The 21,634-nt window shown below is 43.5% G+C and overlaps 1 protein-coding gene across 10 annotated transcripts in view; it reads left to right on the top strand.

Annotated features, from left to right (window-relative positions):
- Positions 1 to 21,634, top strand: part of TEAD1 (TEA domain transcription factor 1) — a 152,780-nt gene that overhangs the window by 107,315 nt on the left and 23,831 nt on the right. For 2 of the 10 annotated variants that reach the window (XM_039724944.1, XM_039724943.1), the window contains exons 4-11: positions 2,506 to 2,570; positions 5,296 to 5,358; positions 5,447 to 5,509; positions 13,747 to 13,758; positions 14,951 to 15,085; positions 15,278 to 15,324; positions 15,780 to 15,841; positions 17,826 to 17,950. In XM_039724944.1, the coding sequence (XP_039580878.1) occupies positions 2,506 to 2,570; positions 5,296 to 5,358; positions 5,447 to 5,509; positions 13,747 to 13,758; positions 14,951 to 15,085; positions 15,278 to 15,324; positions 15,780 to 15,841; positions 17,826 to 17,950 (572 nt within the window). The remainder of the gene's footprint in view (positions 1 to 2,505; positions 2,571 to 5,295; positions 5,359 to 5,446; positions 5,510 to 13,746; positions 13,759 to 14,950; positions 15,086 to 15,277; positions 15,325 to 15,779; positions 15,842 to 17,825; positions 17,951 to 21,634) is intronic. The other 8 variants (XM_039724947.1, XM_039724951.1, XM_039724946.1 and 5 more) reach the window with 5 other exon arrangements.

A 21,634-nucleotide genomic window follows, 5' to 3' on the forward strand; every position in this document is an offset into this window, starting at 1 on the left:
CAGCTTAAGGGAAGCAGTCACTTGCCAAAACTGCAATCATGTTAGTTATACCCTGGCCAGCTAGATAAGGGCTACAGAAACCCCCTCTGAGGAAAGCCAGAGTATTTAATGGGTGGACTGGTGCTCAACCAGAGACAGCACTCAAATAATACAGTCTAGACTTTTGCTGCTTGGTGTTTTTAATAAAGATGCTTTTCCTGTCAAATGGCTGCCTGGGAACCTGAGCTTTCCTTTAAAAATAGCTTTTTAGCTCTCTTGTCTGGGAGGAGAGCTGTGAAACCTCAGCTTTGGCCAGGGATTGCATAGGGCTGCCTTAATGGGCAAGGGGTGGCTGGAGTGACCTGTGCTGTGCCCGGGTATTTGAAACATCTGCAGCACAGACGGAGGGACAAGAGATGGCATCACATCCTTTCCATCACTTTATAGCATCACTGGCCTTGCACAGTCACCAGCTGCTGATCAGAGCAACCCGACAACATTGTTGCAGCAAAAAACCCATTCTGGGTATTAATGTGTGCACATGCTTAAACATATGCAAAGCAGGTACTTTCTGGAGGGGGACATCTCCCAGTTAAACCAAAATGTGCATTTAGAAATAGGAAAATGTCCATATCACCTATCACACTGGTGATTGCAGCAGTGTGGTGATCTCTGCATCTCATCAGGCTGCAGAGGGCTGCCCTTGCTGGCTTCTGTTTGGGTTATGAGAAAGAGCACGAGACCAGGGAGGTACAGAGGTGGAGCATGCCCTGGTTTCACCCCACGAACACAAAGGCACATGTTCACTTCAAATGGCAAGTATTTTGTGAGCACAACAGGCTGCAGAACTTGTGTTCAGCCTAGAAGACAAGGCCTTTGCATGAAATTGGGTAACTACCTGCTCCTCTGCTTGCATACGGAAATCCCTCATTTGTGTGCAGAAATGTGGCTGGTTTGTGTAACTGTTTGCTCACGCAAAATTTACCTCTTGAAGTTTGTCCTGAAGAGACCTGCTGGAGAGCCACAAACCAGTGGCATGTTGTAGGAAACGTGGTACACAGTCCAGACCAAAACAAAAACGCAGCTCTGCTCTGAAGTACGTTGATGTTTCATGTTCTGGTACCCATTTAGCAAACATGAAAGGAACCGTGAGGCATTTGATACAAAAGGCACAAAATAAGGCTCACAGGGGGAGACAGAAGAAAAAGTCTAGTTTGACTAAATGTGTTCAATCTTTCAGTCAACAATATACACTTCAAACATATGCAGGCTACTTCAAAACTTCCCTGTCTCTCCCCCACAATGTTAAAGCTGTAAGGGTTTGAAGCCCTGGCTGATAAAATAATTTTCTGCATTCCCCAGCTATGTACTCATCCACTTCGAAATAGCTTGGTGGGTGACAAGTTATTTTCTTAACCTCCCCATTTTCAGCTCACTGCTAAATCAGTTTTCTCATTTTCTACACACGGGCTGCTTTTCCCCTGTGCTGAATGCAAATAGCTCTGTAACTTAGAACTTGTTGAACAAGTATATTTAAGTTATTACAACCCATAGAGAAGAAACATAATATACAGCGAAAATAAACAGGACACCACATAAAACTTGTGTTATCTTCCATGTCAGTAATACTTGGGAAGGAAATTATTTGGATAGAAAATGTTAGTTTGCATTAGGTAGCATAATGTGTGACTGAAGAGGAGTCAAATAACCATTTTGGAGACTTGGAAGTATTTGATATTTCCAAGAGAGAGCTCTGAATAACAAACCACCGTGTTCATGGGCCCTGCTCCTACAGGAACATCAGCACTGCAGGGCGGCCGCTCTTGCGAGTTAGAGGTAAGGGTGTGATTGACTGATAACCTGCTGGACTGGGACAGTGATTCCCATCTCTGGAGGAGGCTTTCTGGCAGGAAGGACAGGTTTTGCTGTCCTCCTTGCAGAATTAACACTCGGAGAGAAGCTGGCACATCTGGGTGATTGGCACTTAGGCTCAGGTAGCACACCACCTTCTCAAGAGCAGCCACTCCTCCCCACAGGGGTCCATGAAGACAAAAAACACCCAGAGCAGTTGGAAGCAAAACCAGAGGAGCCCAGACCTTGTGTCAGCCCCAGGATGGGAGGTTCTCCACTGAGAGATCATACTGGGCACGGCTGCTGGCCAAGGAGTTGCCTCTCTGCCCGTGAAGGGCTGCAGGACTTGGGTGGGCAGACACTGAACTCGTGCTGCTCTGCACATTCCTGTGGGACATGGAAAGAGGGAAGAGGAGATGGAAGAGAAATACTGGTGAACAATGAGAAATACTGGCAAATGTAAGGCAGAGAAAGGAGATGGAAGGAGAAGGAGATGGAAGAGAAATACTGGTGAATCATGAGAAATACTGGCAAATTGTTTGCAAAGCAAAGTGGAGTACGTGTGAGAAAACAAACCTGATATGCGTGGAGCTCGTGTGTTCAAATGTGGTATGTTGATGGTGTTTCTGGCTGTGATGCTGCTTGTCCCTTACCATGAATTTCTCTTTGTTTCAGGTAGGAATGAATTGATAGCCAGATACATCAAACTTAGGACAGGGAAGACACGGACCAGGAAGCAGGTAAAATAACCCAGTGGGGAAGTATGCATGTCAATGAATGACAAAACCTGGCATTTTGGCTGCAGTGGCTGTGCTTTATCTCTGATGGGATGATGTATTGACTTCACTATTCAGATTAAATACATGCGGTTACAGAATATTTAAAACTCTGGGGTTTATGTTGTGGTGGTGTGAGGATTCATTTTTTATTAATCTGTCTGTAAATGAAGCTATTATCTCCCCACATTTCATAAAAAAATTCAGAAGTTGAAGCAAAACCATAAAGCATTGTGCCTTATTTCTCTATGTAATATTATAATATAATTATTGTTTTGAGATGGTAAATAATGGAACTTCTTAAAAGTTAAGAGAATTTGGCTGTATAATAGAGATTATGATTCTTGGATATGAGAGGTAAATATATAAAAATGAAGTAATCATAATCATGCTCTCAGCTTATGGCCTGTAGTTGCTACAGGACATAAAAATAATTTTAAAATTTCCCTAAGAGCCTTCAGGCTCCTGGTCTTTGACCATGTTAAGATTTCATTCATGTAAGAGTCTGAATAAACCTTTTAAACCACCTTAAGTTTTTTTTAGATGATTACCACATAACCATTAATTTATCTCATATTACTAAATCCTTTAATTCATAATATTCACAGCAATCACCAGCCTTGCAGAAAGCACAGTTTGTGTGTAGTTTATGCAGTGGTTGCTGCACTGTTTAAAACAGTTTAAAACTGTTTAAAACTGTTTAAAACACCCCGCCAATGGCAGAGGTCCCTTGCTTTAACGTCAGGTGTGAGATTCCCCTTCTGGCCCTGCACGTGTGTGCCAAAGGGCATGCAGAGGCTTGCCCATGGGCACGCTGTGCATCTCCTGCACTGCAGAGAAAGGTGCCACTGGGTCACACAAAGCTGCCAGCACTTGGATTTGAAGCACTTTGGGTGCTGTTTTGTCCTGCGTGGTGTCTCTTGTCAGTCAGGAAGAAAGCATGTGTGCAAGGGATGAAAAAAGCATCAGAAAGGAGGAGAACTGCAGCACGTGGAAAAGGAGCAAACCAAAGACTGGCAAAGAAATCACAAACTAAAGGCAGTGTCCCCAGTTCTGCCCTGCCTTCCCTGTGAGAGCTCCAGGAGTTGGAAGTTATGCTGGGATCATGAAGTTGCCTCAGGAGTCAAAATGCAGAGCTTGGGTTTAGATCCTTGGCCAGCATGTTCCAAGAAAGCAGGAGGGCTGTGATGTGTGGCAGTGTCTGCCTCCATACTTGTACATCCCTCTGTAGTGATGCATAAATCACTTTAAACTGAGTGCTTACAAAAGTTGGTTCGTGGCTGCTCTGGAGTTCTAACCGAGCGATTAAATGTTAGGATTGTTCTTCTTGTATAACCTTTAACACCACTAATATTCCACTGAAAGCAAAACAAATGAACATGTGTGAAAACTCTGTCTAGGTGTTTGACTGCAAAATCACTCAGTAAGCAGCAGTATAACTCTGAATTGCTGTAAACTGGTTCCTGAGCTGCTTCTTGAAGGTGGCCTTCAGGAACTGTGCATCATGGTTTGCTTCCCTACTAAAAAACAGGCTTTTTGGTACTATTGTCAAAGAATAGTCTTACAGAGGAGGAAATCACTGTTTCTCCTTTTCTTTTGCTTTGTTCTTTCCCAGACAGGAATTGTAACTAATGTAGGAAAAATGTGCACCACCTGATATGGTATGTCCGGGGTCAAACGAGAATCAGAGATTTCCCTTTAGTGATTTTTGCCATCACTTCAGGTTTTACACCTTCACACAGAAGGCTGAATGATGCTGAGTGCTACCAAGTGATGCTGGGCAGCATTATTAAACCCTCATCAGCAACAGTATGGATTCGAGTATGTCCCTGTGCAAACAGGAATGTGAATTTGGGCCCAGACCCTTCACAGCACAGGCAGCAACATCTGACCAGTAACTGGTGTAGTGTAGGACTGGGTTTGCACAAATTTCTGAGCAACACAGCCGTGGGCCTGACCTGGGCATCACTCAAGCTGATGTCAAGTTGCTGGTCACCAGTTACACAAATGTTTTGTGGGCAGACCTGATGCTGAGATTACCAAGGAAACCAGAAGGGGTTCAGGGACCTGTGTTATGCCAGTATTTTATCATTTGTGCCAGAATTTAAAGCATTTCAGTGGACTCAAAATGCAGCTTGAATCTCCTCAATAGAGCTGCAGAGCACAATAAATAATGGATAAAATTTCTTGGTGCCAAGTTACATCTCAAGCCTACTGGCAAATGCTCAGAGTGGGCATCTGCATCCCCAGCAGATGGAGTGAAATCCTTTGGGCTCCCCACATGAGAGCTCAGGGCCTGGGCATGGATGGGATTCAGTACCAAAGCACGTGGGCTGTGTCCAGCTGTGAACTGTGTCTTCTATCTTGTAGCTGAATGCACAACCTGGTGGGTTACACTTTTTTTTTCCTTTCTCTTTTTTTTTATTTCCTTCATCAAGTCACTGCAGTGACTTGACCTGTATTGTTAAGCCTTGGTGCTAAGAGCTTGGTATCTGGCTGGGAATGTGGTATCTTTAACAGCAGAGCTTATTGAAGATGCAAATAACTTCCTCCCCTCAGAAAAGTTTCCTTTTTTTTTCTTTTTTTTTTTTTTTTAAGGAAAAAAAATAGACATTTAAAATTTGATTTGCTTTTTGTTTTTCTTTTGTTTGTTGTTTTTTTTCCCCCCCTATAAACCTGAACAATGTAGGTGTCTAGTCACATACAGGTCTTAGCAAGAAAGAAAGTTCGAGAAATTCAAGCCGCCATTAAGGTACGTTTGGCTTGCCCAGTTGTAGGGGGCTTTTCATCTCCATGGTTACAGGCTTTTCCTTTGTTTCCTCCCTTCCCCTACCCTGCAGGTGTCTAGTCACATTCAGGTTCTTGCCAGAAGGAAATCTCGTGATTTTCATTCCAAGCTGAAGGTATGCGCTTTTCTGCTTTTGGGCTTGTGGTTGCTATGCCTGTCCCTTCCTCCTCCCCGCGGTGATGGGCGAGCGCTGCTCGGGGCTGCTGTGCCTGTAACCTCCTTTTCCTGCATGTGGGAGCTGTCTGCATCTCTTTGTGTTTAATCCCCGGGTTCTGCACTAGCATCCACATTAAAAACGTTTTTTTAACACTGTCCGAATGCCAAGTGAACTCCTCTTTGTAACAGCTCAGCACCTAAACCTCATATTTAACCCCTTAGTCCATTTTTTTGTTTTACTTTTTAATAGTCGAGTCCTAGCAGTGTATTTAAGTACACAGGGGTTTTGCATAGTGGTGTAGATGCTTTTTATCTTTTTTTTTTTTCTTTTTCCAGAGGAGTAATTGGGGTAATTGTTTTCCATTCCCAAATGTTTTTTGTCCATGCTTCTGAACTGATATCAAGAATACTTAAACCAGATAATTTATTCCAAGTGCCAGAGAGCACAGCTTATCCAGATTGCTCTATGGTGTTTCTAGACTCCAAACTAACATCACCTCAAGTTACGCACTATTTACAAGATTCCCTGAAATTTAATTTTTTTTAAAAAGTAAATTCTTGACATTTAATCTTTGGAAAGCCTCAGTCAGAGTCCTGTTCAGGGAATATTAAGTATGTTTGCTTAATCTGACATGATGAATTGTACATGTCCCCGTTTTCTCTGCCTTCCATAAAATATATTCTAAGGCTGAAAAGAACCTCTTGGAAATGCTTAATAGGGGTTTCTTGGATTGCTTGTTTTTTCAAGTTTCCCAGCAGAGATCCTGAAATTTTTGGGGTTTTTTTCCCCACACCGTTTAAAAGTGGAAGAGGGAGTTTTGCAGTTTTTGCTGTTGAATTTTTTTTTAATAAAAAGCAAAGGAACTTGTAAATCTACTTCCCTCCTTTTTTTTTTTTTTTTTTTTCTTTTAATGTGAGTGGATTTTTTTTTTCTTTTTCTTCACCCAGATATGAGAACAAATTACATTTTTGTTCTGGCTGGAAAGCAAAACCTTTCGGGCAGTGCTTTCCCGGTCCTGAGCGGTGAGCACTGCGGATGCTCCCCCCCATCCTGGAACTGCAGTGTAGGAATAACAGCCTGCCTTTGTAACAGGCCTCCCTGACAGAAGCACTGGGTTTTTCATGGGCAGCATGCTGGCAAGCTTGTCTGGCTGTTGGTGGCTGGCTTTTTAGCTGCACTGGCTGAGCAGTTGGGGTTCGTAAAGAACAACTAAGACAACTTAAACGTACTGCTTTTTAACCCAGGGTGCAATAATACAGAGATATGTAGCATTTTAAGCTCAAATTGTCAAGCCTTGATGCCTAAAATTAAGTATGTAAGTAGGTGGCCTTACTTTCAGAGGTGCTCAGCACCAGCAGCTCCTGGAGTTTTAGAGGACTGGTGAGAGCCCGGGGCTGCAAAAATTAGGAAGCTCACAGAGGTACCAAATACAGGCCTAGGAGTTGAACACAAATATTGGATTTACTAAAATATTTCCTTTTCTGAATGCCCAAAATACCTTAAAATGTGAAGACACTTACATAGCATTAAAAAACATTTTAAAGTAGTGCACCTGCTGTACTTTTATTGAAGCTTTCCAAAGGATAGAGAGGTAGCCAACTCTTAAGAATATTTCATCTAGTCTAGGTGACATTTGAAGGAATTTTCATTTGAAGGAGTCGCCTGAAGAAGGGAAGGTCTGTTTGGACAACAAAATATTTCGAAAGGGCTTCATACTTTGCTGCCATTTTACGGCTAGGAACTGATGGCCTCAGGAAGATGCCAAGCTGCAGGCCCTGACACTCTGCAGGGCCATTTGCTTCACCTCCCTGCCACACCATGGTGGGGACAGAACACACGCAGGTGACAGAGCTTTGCTGGCCCCTATCCTTGCTGACAAACGCTACTCCAGGCCTCCCCCATGGATCCTGAGCTGCCTGTCCTGCCCTGCTGCGGAGCGCCATGCTGCCCGTGGGATGAGCTCCCTCAGGAGCCCGGACGCCATCCCGTTACTCCTGCACTGCCCCAGCCTCAGGAGTGCTCGGGAAGGAGCCAGGCCCTCCCCACATCCCGCTTCTCCACCTTGGGAGTGTTGGTCTCAGTGAACCAGGAGCCATGGCATGGAACCTGCCCCCTTGCACGGTCCCTCCTGGAGAAGGGACAGCCTCCCACAGGCCTTGTCCTCCCACACGGAACTGCTGAAGGTTTGATGCAGGAAGGTGCCGTAAGGGAGCTGCCTTGGGAAGGAGAGAGCTCCCATTCCTCTTGCCTGCTGCAGTTGCTCCCTGGAGGTGGCAGAAGCTGCTGGTTTGGAACTTGACATGGAACTTTGCTTCTCCAGACATTTTGTTAGTGCTACTGCCCCTTTTTTCTTATTATTCCTTTATTGAGCCATCTGTATGGCCCACTGTCACCCAGAATCACCTGGAATCATGGAATAACTAGGATTGAAAGGCACCTCTGGAGATAATTTAGTCCAAAGCAGTTTGCAGAGGACTTCAAAAGCTGCCTGAGAAGGACATCACTGGTGCAAAAGGAAGACAAAGGGATACATTCCAGCATCTTTGAGTGCTCCTTGTTTCAACAGGGACCAGTTTTGGCAGCAGCCTGAACAGCCACAACAATATCCTTGGAAAGATAATGGGCTCTTGCTGTCCTGGAGTGGGTGCTGTCTGCATTCCCTGGTGAAGGGGCGACCAAGGAGAAGATTAAATGCACAGTTTTTTACACCCGTGATTTTTTTACACAAGCATGTACTGACAGGACAAGGAGGAACAGCTCCAAACTGAAAGAGAACAGGTTTAGATTAGATATTAGGAGAAAAAAAATTACTGTGAGAGTGGTGAGGCTCTGGAAGAGGTTGCCCAGAGAAGCTGTGGGTGCCTCAGCCCTGGCAGTGACCTTTTTATAAAGTCCCACTGGCACTGGGCTTGGAACTAGATGATTTTTCAGGTTCCTTCCAACCCAAACCATTCTATGATTCTGTGCTTCCCACCCAGGCCAACTCACCCTTTTAACAGTGAGCTGCCACTTGTAAAACCTATAATCGGTGGCATCCAGGGAAGCAGGTACTACTTAAAAAAAAATCCCATATGCATCTGGTGTCAACTTTCTTTTGAGATGTGTCTGATCCAATCTGTGCCATTGGCCCCCACTCCTGTGCTCTTAGTTTCACAGTGGTTATACAAATAACCCTTTTCCCCCAAGTAGCTGGTGAGTTTATTTGGTACCAAAAGAACTTACTGTCCTGCTTTGGTCTGAAACCTGCTTTTGGAGAGGAGAGGACTCGGGCAAATCTTCTTGTGTTAATCTTCTGCAAAAGTCCACAAGGATGGAAGGATCTCAGAGCTATCTGCACACACAGCACTGGAAGCTTTCTTAGGAGGCAGCAGTCTTGCTGCATGCCATAAAGTCTGCTTGGTCCAGCAAAATCCCTTTTCTTCAATGAGAAGTGCCTGCAGTCACTGAGGATGGATGGAAGGATGGATCCTTAGCCTCCAAGGAAGTGAAGTTTCACCCACAAATGCTATTGCTGCCTTTCAAGACCACCAGTAAAGAATGTCCCTCCAGCCCTTCCAGGGATGTCATACATTTTAATTCCCTTTGCAGCAGGAAAAAACACCTATTTTAGATATTTTAATCTTAATATACTGAGGTCATTAGAATCTTCCTGAAGTTAGAGAAACTTAATCTCATGAAAACGGGAAGAGAGGCTGAGATAAAGTTGTCCTTGGAGATCTGACTGGAAGGCGGCTCCTCTTCATGGCATTTCCTCTCACACAGAGGCTGGAGGAGGCAAAGCAGAGGTTTTACACTCCAGTGCTGTGTTTCTGTGTCAAATACACTAGTCCACAGTGTCAGGTCACAGCATTCCCACCTTTGCACTGACAGGGAGCCAAAGTCACCTCTGTCCATTGAGGACAAAAGATGGATTGGAAGTTGTACATAAACAGAGAGTAAAGGTGTTCACAGCAGGATGTACATCTGTCTTAGGCTTTCATATCAGATTTTCTTCATAGTGCAAAATTAATTAGACGGAGACAAAAAAATTAAAATTACACATTAAAATGCCTACAGTTCACATCTATTGCATGTTTTCAAATCTATTATTCTACATTCCGCATTTAGGGATAGAAAGAAAATATTGTTGTCAATTATAAAATGCTAAAGATAGCTCTATACTTTTTTAAATGAACAATGATAAAAGCCTTGAAAAATTCCCTTTGATGTGAATGGAGTCTTCAGCATTTTGAAATACAATAAGATGGATTAATTGCTACTCATTAGGCAGCAAGTTGGGACAGCTTTGAATGCGCATTCTCTTCTTGGCATTAGCTACTGCCTGGCTGAAATAGCCAGCTTTTGTATTTACTCCTGTCTTCTCTAATAATAAGCAAATTGGAGATCAGGGCTAGAAACACTGAAGTGCTCTCTATCTTTTGTCAAGAACAATTGTATATTGTCATGATTTGTTTATCTTTTTTGAGCTACAGCTAATTATTGTAAAGGTTATTTGAATCAATATGAGATCTGAGCAGAAATAACATCTGCAAAATTGCTTATTAGGAAGCTATTTTATGCTAGTGTTACTGTAACATCCATTTTGTGAACAAATTGGTGATTCTTATGTCTTTTTTTTTTTCTTACATGAAAAGTTTTGCATTTTAAATACTGGTACAGGTTTTAGGGCTTCTTGAATTAATACTGCTCTGTTGTGCTTACCTTTCCTCATACTGTCTTAAATTTTTTTTTTACTCCCAAAGTCATAGATAATATGGTATTCAAAGCTCCATTTATCATTCTAAGATAACAGTTTTTATTTTTTGCTTTAGAACTTGTTTGAACTGATTGATTTAATTATTCTTCTGTTTATGTTGGATTAAAAGAAAGTCAAGTACAAATCCTTTTGTGCTTGTCATGTAAAACTCTTATTTCATGCAGGGCTTTTATAGATATTAAGATTTATAATTGAATGGTACTGGGGACTTATTATTATCTAATTTAACTATGTATTTTGCATTCCAAAATGAATTGTGAAAAGCAAACCTCAAGGGCCTGATTCATTAAAAGTTGTAGTCTTCTTGCATGAGATGCTTAGAGCTTACATCTTCCAAAAACAAAGTGTGTGCAACTGCAGCCAGAAGCGGTCAGCTAAAACACGAGGCACATCTTGATCCCCCCTACAGAGATGACATTTTAGGGATTTAGTGGAACTAGACCAGTTTTCCACCGACTGTACTCTAAATCCACCCTGGTAACATTCATTGCTAATCACGTACCCCAGTGCAAAAGACTTTTGTAAGTGGAGGGCAAGGCAGGGGTGTGGGTGCAGCCTGTTGCTCACTCCAGTGTCATTCCTGGGCAGCAGCAATCCCATCTGAGCTCATCAATTAAGTAGGGTCAAAGCAGGTCAGGGCCAGATGGGACCTATCCAAGGAATACCTTAAGCTCCAGCAGGATTTAATGATCCAGTAGGAGATGCTGTCCCCCCCAAGCCTCTGCTGAATCTCAGCACGGGACTGCAGCTTGCTGGGCCAAACTTTTATTTTACTACATCAGTGTAAACCACATGGAGCTGAAAGAAATTATTCCAGCTTTACAAACCAACACAAGTGAGAGCAAAACCAAACCCTTCTGTCTTGGACAAGATAGGAAATCAAAATCTTAACTATTTGCAGTCATTAAAAATCCCACAACGTTCCTGTTTTAGAGTAGGGGTGTTAACCCATTTGTCCTGGCCAAATTCCAACCTGGGTAATTACTGTAATCTGCCTGTGTAAATTACCCCTGCCGTTTTAATTGGATATATTACTTCTCTTGCTGCCTAAACTGTGATGTAATACCATTGTGTGTTATTAACCAGTTACCAGGTTTCATCCCAGAGGCGGCTGCCTCACAGTGATAGGTAGAGAGCCTCATTCCCTCCTGGTTATGAGTGCTCTCTATTACAGCATGAAAAACCCCAACATACACTTGTTTTTAAGTGGCAGACAAGCTGATATTGCAATCTAAATAATCAGCTTTAAAATGTGGCTATCCCATTTATTTTTGAAGACCACAAAGTCTGCTTGATTGTACAAGATCAGGCAGCTTGCAGCTCTCCAAGAGAACCTGGAGCTGAAGGTGCTTTTTTGCCAATGCAACTCAGGACCTCAGAAGTGTCTGTATTTGACTTTGAATTTGATTTCTGTCATTTTGAAAGTAAAGTTGCTTTGAGAAAAGCTGATCTTTCCATTGTGCAAAGATTCCTAAGCCTACAAAAGGTGAAACTTCCCATTGGAGTGTACTGGCCTGATGTACCAGATCAGATTTGTCCCCAGTGGGAAGCTCTCTGGGGGTTGTTGAAACACCTCAAAACTAGCTCTGTTGCAAGGATTGCCTTTCTGAGCTGTCATTCTAAAGGTTTTTCCCTTTCTCTCCACCCTTCTGAAAATGTAATCAGTCACAGAGGATGAGAGGAATGGCCCCACAAAACACAGATCATTCTAGGGTGAAAAGCAGCAATTGGTAAGAAGGTAGGCACATACCATTTAGTGTCACAAAAGAAAAAAACATTTTCCCCCTCCAAAAATTCCTGTCACTGTCTCTAAAATTCAAGGTCATCACATTCATTGTAATGGTGACTAAGAGGTCCCCAGAAGATTTTGAAGGAAGTGTAAATCTTCAAAAAATTTTCTTAGTTCATCAGTTAGGGTGGGATTACCTGCTGTAACTGTTGCTGGGTGTCCAGGCTCCTATTCTAGTCCTTGGATGCCAATAACATTGCAGAAAGTAATGCACTTCAGTTGGTTTCAGTGCCTTACAAGGCAGAAATAAGAACAGCTTCTCCTGGAGCTGCACTAACACCAGCAGGGAATTTGCAGAGACTTTAGAAGGTTAAAGCACAGCAAGATGAACAATTTCATAGACATAACCTACCTCAACTCCCAGGAATGGAGCCCTGACAAAGTGACAAAACTTTTACTCTTAAATTCTCCTTTAGTTTAGATCCATCTAATAGTGGATCCAGAAGAGTCTGGCCCCTTGGCAGAGGCACAGGCACAGGCTGCATCTTGATGTGGTGGCACAGACATGGCTGGGGGCAGGCAGGAGGCAGTGCAGGAGAGGAGCCTGTAGTACCCAGCACGTCTGGAGAACAGCAAGGTACTCAAAAAGCAGCACTCACACGGTTTTGGATATTACTGGGACCCAAAGGCACATGTGTCCTGTATCATTTATTTTACACACAGGACACAGATCCCCTGAATGCTGGGTTTTGGTAGAATTCAGCAGGCCAGTTCTGCTTACAAAAAAAAAGGTGGAACAGAGAAATCTGGTAGGGCTAGATCTCCATATTGCTTCAGGACACCTCATTTTCATCTTTTCATGGTGGAGGGTCCTTCTTGCTGTGCAAGAGTGTAGAGGGGGCTGGGGAGCTGCATGAACTCAGGATTCTGCCACTTCTTAGCACCCAGCAAAACATCTTTTTAGCCTGCAGACTTCCAAAGGCAGCCAGTAAAACATGCCATGCACAAACCTCCTGGGCACACCCTCCCACCCTGGGCAGGCAGGGCTGAGAGCCAGGGCTGACCTCCAGCTCTTAACCGGAGAGCTGGTTGTGGTGATGTTGGAAAGCTGCAAGTTTTGAGAAGGGACTGAGCTGGTCCCTGCACTTAAGGATGTGTCACCTAAACACAGGTGAGCCCAGGGTGTTAGAGCTGCTCAGGCAGCTGGGCACAAGGCTGTTCTCCAGCCTCACACCCTGCAGGGAATGGTGCTGAGCACAGGGCTGTCCTCCAGCCTCACAGGGAATGGTGCTGAGCACAGGGCTGTCCTCCAGCCTCACACCCTGCAGGCTGCTCAGGGAATGGTGCTGAGCAGCTCCTGCCCTGCTCCACCTGCTGCTCTCCAGGCTGTGTCCCACAGGGGCTCCTTGCACAGCTCAGGGAAACACACTCAGCAACAATCCCTCTCTTTTCAGTATCTACAGCTTTCACACAGGGAGCTGGGGGTTGTTTCTCCCCTGGGCTTTGTTGTTTGTTTTTTTCTTTTTAACCTTTTTTTCCCTCCCGCTTTTAATGAATCAGACCCTGGTGAAAATAATGCATTTGTTTAAAGCTGATATTTAATGTTGAGCAAACTGCTCTTCCTTTGTCTCTTACTATTTTGTTCATATTTTGCTAAGAGTCTGCTATTCTACACAAGCATTTTAATAAACTGTTTGTTGTTGTATCCAGGTAACAAGCATGGTAAGTATTTTGACTAAACCAAGTATTATGTACCTTAGCTGTGCTTGGCAGAATTTTTTGGCTAGCTTTTCCTGTACTTTCAGCCTGTGCTGTTTCTAAAGGAGCTATTCAAAAGAAGAAACTGCTCACCTATAGTACTACTACATACAAGCTTTGGAGGGAGCATATGTGCAAAGTCATATATCATACATAAGAGCATGCACCTCTTGCCAGCATGCTTGCTACTTTGCTTGTAAAATAAAAGCAGGGAAAAAAAAACCCCAAAACATCCTTGCCTAATACTGCTTGTGTTCCTTCATTCTAAGTGACACATGTAAATATTGGCAGTTATTAATCCAGTACTTCTGAATAAGGAGCCCTGCTGTACCAGCATGTAACAGTCTGTTGTTTACTCATTTTCCCTGACCTAAGACATCCCCCTGGTTAACTCTGTTGCATTAAGAGGCCTTCCCTTTCTGTCCTGTGGCCATACCTGACTGGCAGTGGCTGGGACTCCACGTGCTGCTCTAACACAAGTAACTGATAACAACCCACCTTTTCCTAAACTCCTTCCTGTGTGCCTGAGAAAAGCAGGAATTTTATGGCTGGTAGCTTTCTGTGGGAACACTGTAAATCAGTAAAATGCCACAATTGAAAATTTAAGATGTCATTTACACATTTGTGACCTAACTTTCGGAATGCTTGTCGTAAAGCTGAATCCAAAGTGTCTCTAAGCATGAAGAAAACTGTCCCTGTTTGCGAGTCAACCGCAGTTCTGTGTTCTCATTTTACAGTGCAATACGAAAGGCAGACTTCTCTTAGATGGAAATGATAGAGCTCAAATCTCAGTGCTCCCTATCCTGCAGGCAGAGCTGAGCCTCAGGAGCACGCCCTGTTTAGCCCAGCCTGATTTAAAATCAGAATTTGCCCAGATAAACAACTGGGCAGTAGTTTGCTCTCCCAGAGCTTCCTGTGTGTTGGCAGAGCAGACTGTGAGAATTCAGGTCTACCATGCATGTCTGAGAGGAGGTTTTGCCTTGAGGTAGTTTGAGTGTTAGCCTCTGTGCTGTATTTTTTTCCCCTGCATGGTTTGCTATTTTTGCATTTTCTGTGTGGCTTTTTAAGTTTTTAGTTATGTGCTTGTAGCTGCAGTTATTTAATGTCGTTTGTTGTGCCAAATGTTTTAAGACTCCGTGTAATTGTCATATTAAAGGATCAGACAGCAAAGGACAAAGCACTCCAGCACATGGCAGCAATGTCATCAGCTCAGATAGTCTCAGCTACTGCTATTCACAACAAGCTGGGCCTGCCAGGAATTCCCCGTCCTACATTTCCTGGGGCACCTGGGGTAAGTCATTAGCCAAGTCCCAAAAAAATCCCTGTATTCCCTAACAATGTTCAGTAGAAAACTAAGATGGAATGAGTGGATTAATGCTTTGACTTGAGTTTGCCAAAGGAATCGTGCTTGTTCAAAAATACCCAAAGTTCTTCCAACAAAGAGAACAACTGTGGGCCTGTTTGTTTGTTTTTCCTCTTTCAGTTTTGGCCGGGCATGATTCAAACGGGGCAGCCTGGATCCTCACAAGAGTAAGTTTGAAAATTCAAATATGTTTCTCTATGCAGTGTGAAGGGTGGCTTGTGCACTCTGTGAGATCAGGGAAGCAAGAACTTGCAGATTTTTCCAAAAAGGCGGTAAAGATAGTTTTAGGGAAAGAAAGAGCCTTTATAGTGATGTGAATTCACATTCAAAAAGTTTTAAGGCATCCCAAACCTCAAAACTGAGGTTGAATACCAGATGGGCACCCTCCTTTGTGTCCCCATAGTTCAGTGTCCTCTGGGAGTCCCAGCAGTGCCCACCCCTGGGTGTAATTCTCATCCTCTCTATTCCCTGTGCTGCCTGTCTGTTAAATGTGCCCTGCAATGAAGAGATGTGTTTGTGGGTAAAGGTCATCAGCCACCTATTTTCCTATGCTGTGTGACTCTGCTGGAATTTCCTGTGGATGGCACAGTGTGTGATTTTTGTGTGTACCTCTTTATTGCAGCGTCAAGCCATTCGTTCAGCAGGCCTATCCTATACAGCCATCAGTCACAGCTCCCATTTCAGGTAATCCTCCCATTTATCCTCTGCCTTAGAAATACTTGAATTTTGTACTGAATGTGATTTATTCACTTCTGCCTTTGGCAGAGCCACTGCTCAGGCTCTCATGTGTCCTCCAGCCAAAGGAAACATCAATCCCAGTGTCCTATTATTACATATATATATATATAGTGTCCTATATTGTATCTTAGGGAAAATCATTGTGTTTGAGGTTTTTTTTAGATAGGAAGCAGTAATGCATATGCAAGGAGTTGTGATGTGTGATTTCCAGTCAGCACTCCATATTGTAGGAATTACTGTAAAAAATGAGTAATAGGGTGTTTCCTTTAGAATATCTACGTAACAAGAATACACCTTAATTTATTTTAAACTGAACCTCAGACCCCTTCCAACATCATATATGTTTAGCCTTAAGTATAAAACTTCTCTGTGTATCAGGTTGTTTATAACTCATCCTCTCCTGGAGGTCCTGCTTTGCCTGGTACCACTTTGATAAGTACCTAATTTTATTCTGAATTCCATTGCTCAAATTGATCAAGCCCTTCCCATGGCTGCTTCCCTGCTACTTTTCCCAGGTTCCTTCCATGCCTGATTTCTGAAAGCTCATAATTTCTTTGCAGATGATTTCTCATGTTATTTCTCCCTTGCCAAATGACCCCAATGCTTCTGACTCTGTTTGTGCAGCAAGTTTTTGACTCTTACCCAATTCTTTATGATTTTCTAACTTGCTGCTATTTAATGCTTTGAACTAAAGCTATTTTCTGCATTCATGAAAATGCCTTTTTCTTGACATCCCTAATTTATAACATTATTTTCTGAGATAGGTATTTTCTCCTGTATTCTTTTATCCTTCAGTGTTTTCTCTCTCAGAATAGGAACATCAGTATTTCTAAATCTGACAAAACTCATGCATGAGTTTTTGCTTCATTAGAACTCCTGTTCATATCTAGCTAGTGACATTTGTAATTCCCTGTTTTGCACAAGCCTCACACCTTCATTGCCTAAATTTGAGGGTTGGGGTCAGGTACCACATTCCCATTATGGGATATGTTCACACATTGCCTCTGACCTCTCCCTGCTTCTCGGCCTAGTTCAGAATAATCTTTATTCTCGTACTTTTGGTAACTCTGCCCTGCCTTTCTTGTGCCCGTGTCTCTCCCAAGAGTTTTTCCTGTGAGCTGCTGCCTTTTCCTTTTCCTTTACAGTTTTCTTTCCTTCTTGTCCAATTTTCTACAATGAGAACCAAGAGAGAGCATTTATTCCTTCTCTTGAGGTGAATTAGAGAGGGTGGTTAACATCCCTTCTCTATCTAGATCATGTCATTCTCTCTTTATTATCAATTTGAAACCTTTTTTTTTTTCTTTTTAGGGTATGATTCAGCTCTCTATAGTAATTATTTATTATTAGCTGTATCATAATGATGCCTAAAAGCTCCAAAAGAAGTCAAGACCCAATGTGCAAATACGTAGTAAGAGACAGTTCCTGCCTTGGAAAGCTGGTACTCTAAATAGGAGAGGGGAATTGAGAGTGGCAGCAGAAACAGGCAAAAAGAGGGGTGATTTACCTGTAAAGTATGGCACATTAGGAGCCAGAAATGAGTCAGTTCTCTTGGCTCCCAAGGCAGTAATGTCTCCTGTGAGCCTTGATGCCAGTTTCCAAGGAAGGGTGCAGCTGTAGGTCTAGGTGAAGTCTCTGTAAATCTCTGTAATCTAGTATATAATTTAAACAAAAATTCTACAGTGAGTTACAGCCTCAAGGAAACAAAGTAGTAGATCTTTTCTTTCTGCCATTATTAGATTGCTGGGCTGCCACCTCTTTTTCTACATATTGTCCTGAGTTTTTCCAATTTTAACTCATCCTGAATTAATTACTTACTAGAATTAATATAAATATCCAAGGGCTACATGCATAATTCCCAATTATTTTTAATTGAGAAAATATAAACTGAGGAAGTGTCAGCTTCCTCATGAAGACGTTTCCTCTGTTTCAGGCTTTGAGCCCACATCAGCTCCAGCTCCCTCCGTCCCTGCGTGGCAGGGCCGATCGATTGGTACGACCAAGCTCAGGCTGGTGGAGTTTTCAGCCTTCCTTGAGCAGCAGAGGGATCCTGAATCAGTAAGTATTTATTGTCCTTGTGTCCACTGATCCTCAGCTTTGCTCCGTTACTTCTGATCTTCCTCTTTTCTCCTTTGCTCCCCACCCTCTGGGCATGCCTTCTTTCATGTGTGATGGAATACAACTGGTGTCTCTGTGTTCACTGCTGCTCTGTGCAGTATTCCTTTCACCCTAGGACTGTATTTTCCTTTCTTGCCCTCTTTTTCCCCATTTGCAGCAGCCAGAGGCCTCTGTGAAAGCAGGCAGGGTTTGCTCTGGCGCCTGTCTCGCTGCTGACCTAGTTTAGCAGGTGTACCAAATTGCATTGTGTTCTTGGCAAGAATTCAGTGCTTGAACTCTTAAGTTAAAGCCTAATCTGTTTCCTAACCAAAGCAAAATTAAGGACTTGCCCAGAAAGCGTGCATATTCCGTATTGGATTTTTTTTCCATGAAGTTTTTTATTTTCTTTTAATTTTTAGTCTGTATACTATACCTGCAAGGGTAGTTTCTGAAGTTGGCTGTAATGTTTTATTACTCCAGTAAGCCTTGAACCTTGACATTAATCACCATATATTTACCAAGTGCTAGGTAGCCTAGCACTGATTCTGCTGCATCGCAAATAAATTGAAAGAACTTCTTTCAGCTCAAACCTGAGAAATTTTTTTTTATAATTTTTGAAAAGCAAATACTCTCCTGAATGGGTGATATGGACAGGCCATTCTTGTTCAGATTCCTGGCAAAATACAGTAGCCTGGAGAAGAGAGAAGCTATCATTTTCTTTTTATAATCCAGCACTGGAAACCATAGCATTTATGGGCTCTGGCCAGGGTGTTATCCAAGGAGTATTTACCCTGCACAGTGGGGATTGGAGACATAGCCCAGAAACCTTCCAACAGAGGAATGCTCCTGGCAGGGACACATCCCCGTGAAAATACACCACATCTCAGCTGTTCATACACCAAGCACGTGGCAGCGTGCTGCTTTGCTAAATGTCAGCTTTGCAGGCTCAGTGAGCTTTGAGGTGCAGCAAATGTTTGGCAGCAGGTACAGTTCTCTCAGTGCTTACCTGACTGCTGGGCATTCCTGGTTCCCCTGGAATCCCTCTGCCTTCCCATGGCAATCCTCCCTCTGGTGGGCTTCACCTTAGAGTCCTCCAGACCACTCTGGAACATCTGCACCCCCAGCCCTGTGTCCCTCCAGGCACCAGTTTGGATTTCTGCTGCTGGGGTACAACATCCAGGTTTCCCCGTCAGTCACCCTTATCCAGGCACAGATTTCCCAGCCCTTGCTGACCCCATGGAAGAAGTCCTGCTGATTTATGGGCTCTGCCATCCCCAGCCTGCCCCACACCAGGTTGTGTGTGTGTGCTCCAGGTTATTGGTAAACCAGGATGTGGCCGTGTGATGCTCAGCCTTGCTGTCTGTGTGTGAAGGCAATCTTACTTCTGTGCAGTCTCATTGGCTCTTTTGCCACCTAATTGTCCCTTTTCCAGAGGTTTTTATAACATAAATCCATATACAAAACCCCTGGGCTAATATGGTGGAGTGCCTCTGTATCTGGGTTCTTATGTAGAAGGGAGCAGCTGAGCAGCTTTGGCATTGCAGAGAGAGAGTGGAGGTGTGCATCGAAGCATGGGTACCCAGGATGGCCCCACAAGTACTGTAAAGCTCTCCTTGGAGTAAACTAAGATTATTTGAAATTCCTGAGGGTTCAGAGGCCCACTGGGTCTTGTCCCAGCTTGCAAGAAGACTGCTGAGAAACCCACCTTTCAAATGCATTTATGCAGGAGGGTTTACAGGACAAGCAAGAGAATCAAACTACCCAGACTTGTTTTAAAAAAAGCAGTTGTGCACTGTAACACCGCAAAAATGAGACCCTGGGAATACTCAATTCCCAATTTAGTTCATTCTTGCATGCAGGTGGGGCAGTGCTCTGCATGGGGACAGCCTCCAGACAGGTGCCAGGGACCCAAAGGACTGCCCCTGTGGTACTGAGTGAGCATCACTGCCTGGGAAAGGGGAGTCAGGAGCAGGAGAAGGTTGCTTACATTGAATTAAGTAAATTTGATTATTTGGCATTGAGAGGGCATTGGAAAAAGCCCCCAGGGCAGTGTGGCCAGTTCCCAAGGCAAAGGGAGAAGGGTGTTTGCTGGAGGCACTGGTGTGCAGGGGCAGCTCTGTGCCTCCTGCCAGCCTGCCCTGTCTCCAATGCTCAGACCTCTCCAACAAGCACCACAAGCTCTCCTTGGAGGTGAGAGCAAACCCCCAGCCTCCTGTAGTGCCAGGAGAAATGGGAATTCTGCCTGCAGCTTTGCACACCTTTCTTTGTGTGGCTGTTGTGTTGCAGGTGTGGTTTGCACTGCAGAGGAAGAATGGGGTTTTATTGCTTTTCACATGAAATCAGCGAGGCAGGTGACCTGAGTGTGTTTCTACAATGTGCACCTGAGGTCGTGGAGGCACGTGCTGTGATTGCAGCACCTCCTTTGTGCCTCTGCTGACCTCAGAAATGAATGTATTTATGTGCTGCTACAGGAGCCGTGTAGGAGTTCTCCTCTTTCTTCTGAAAAAGGACAGCTATAGACTCATTACATTGCTGACTTTTCACAGAAAATTACGTAAATTGGTATCTTCATCAAATGTGCTTCCAACATTTCATTAAAAAAAGGTGACCCTTCCTCCCTCTGTCTCCCAACACAAAATCAGGCCAGAAAGCCTCATAGCAGTAGAGGCAAGCAGACCAATTCCACCTTAAAATGTAACCTGGAAGTTTATTGAAAACTGTGTATTTGGCATGGAATCTGGGGCAAGGACTTGATCCTGGCAGACCCCTTGCAGTCCCTATTCCTGTGCAGAAATTAGAAATTTAGGTTTGTCAGCAGTGGAGACTCCCACAGTGGGGCTGTGCATGGGCACAAAGGTCCACCCACAGGGAACTCTTGGTAAGAGTGGGGCCTTCAGCATTTCTGTGGCTCTTCCAATGACAAATGGTGTTTAAAAGTTAAAAAAAAAAAAAAAAAAGAAGCAAAAAGCTCAATGCCAGGCAGTTTAATAGCTTAGTTTAGAGTGGGCATTCTGGAGGGTTGGAAATCAGCTCCATAGAGTCCTCTCACTTGTGGACAGCTGTTGATCTTTTTCCTTGTTTAGACACAAATTTGTTCCATTTACAAAAGAGAAAAATATAGAAAGGAAACAATAAGCAGCTCTCACTGTAACTCTGCATGGCAGAAGATAGTCTGGGGAACACAGGATGGCACAGTTGCAAAATATTGGAACACTGACTCTGCAGCTGAGGATGGGTAAAATTGCTCCACCTTTTAGATAAAAATCAATTCAGTTTACAAATGTCAAGCTGTATTTTCTTTTTGTGGCATTTTGTGCTTGAGTACAATTCCTAAATGGTGCATAGAAGTTTCCCTTGCAGGCCCAAGCAGCAGCATTTCAGTTACCTTTGATTATTCCCTGCCCTGTATAACTCTGTTCTCAGCAGATGGAGCAGTTTTTGTGCCCATCTGTTGCTTCCAAGACAGGTTTTCCTTAATGGGGGCTTTCCATTTTTATTGTGGTTCTGTGAAAGTTCAGAAGAAATGCTTAAACCAAGCAATCCCATGTTCCCTAACAAATATAAACTGAGCATGCAGGCAGGTTAGAAAGGATCTAAGCAACTGACTGCTACACAAGTAGATATAAAAGTCAAAGACTATAACTG

This window comes from Passer montanus, unplaced genomic scaffold (assembly GCF_014805655.1).
Source record: "Passer montanus isolate IOZ18808 unplaced genomic scaffold, ASM1480565v1 scaffold54, whole genome shotgun sequence".
In the NCBI taxonomy this organism is placed as follows: Eukaryota; Metazoa; Chordata; class Aves; order Passeriformes; family Passeridae; genus Passer; species Passer montanus.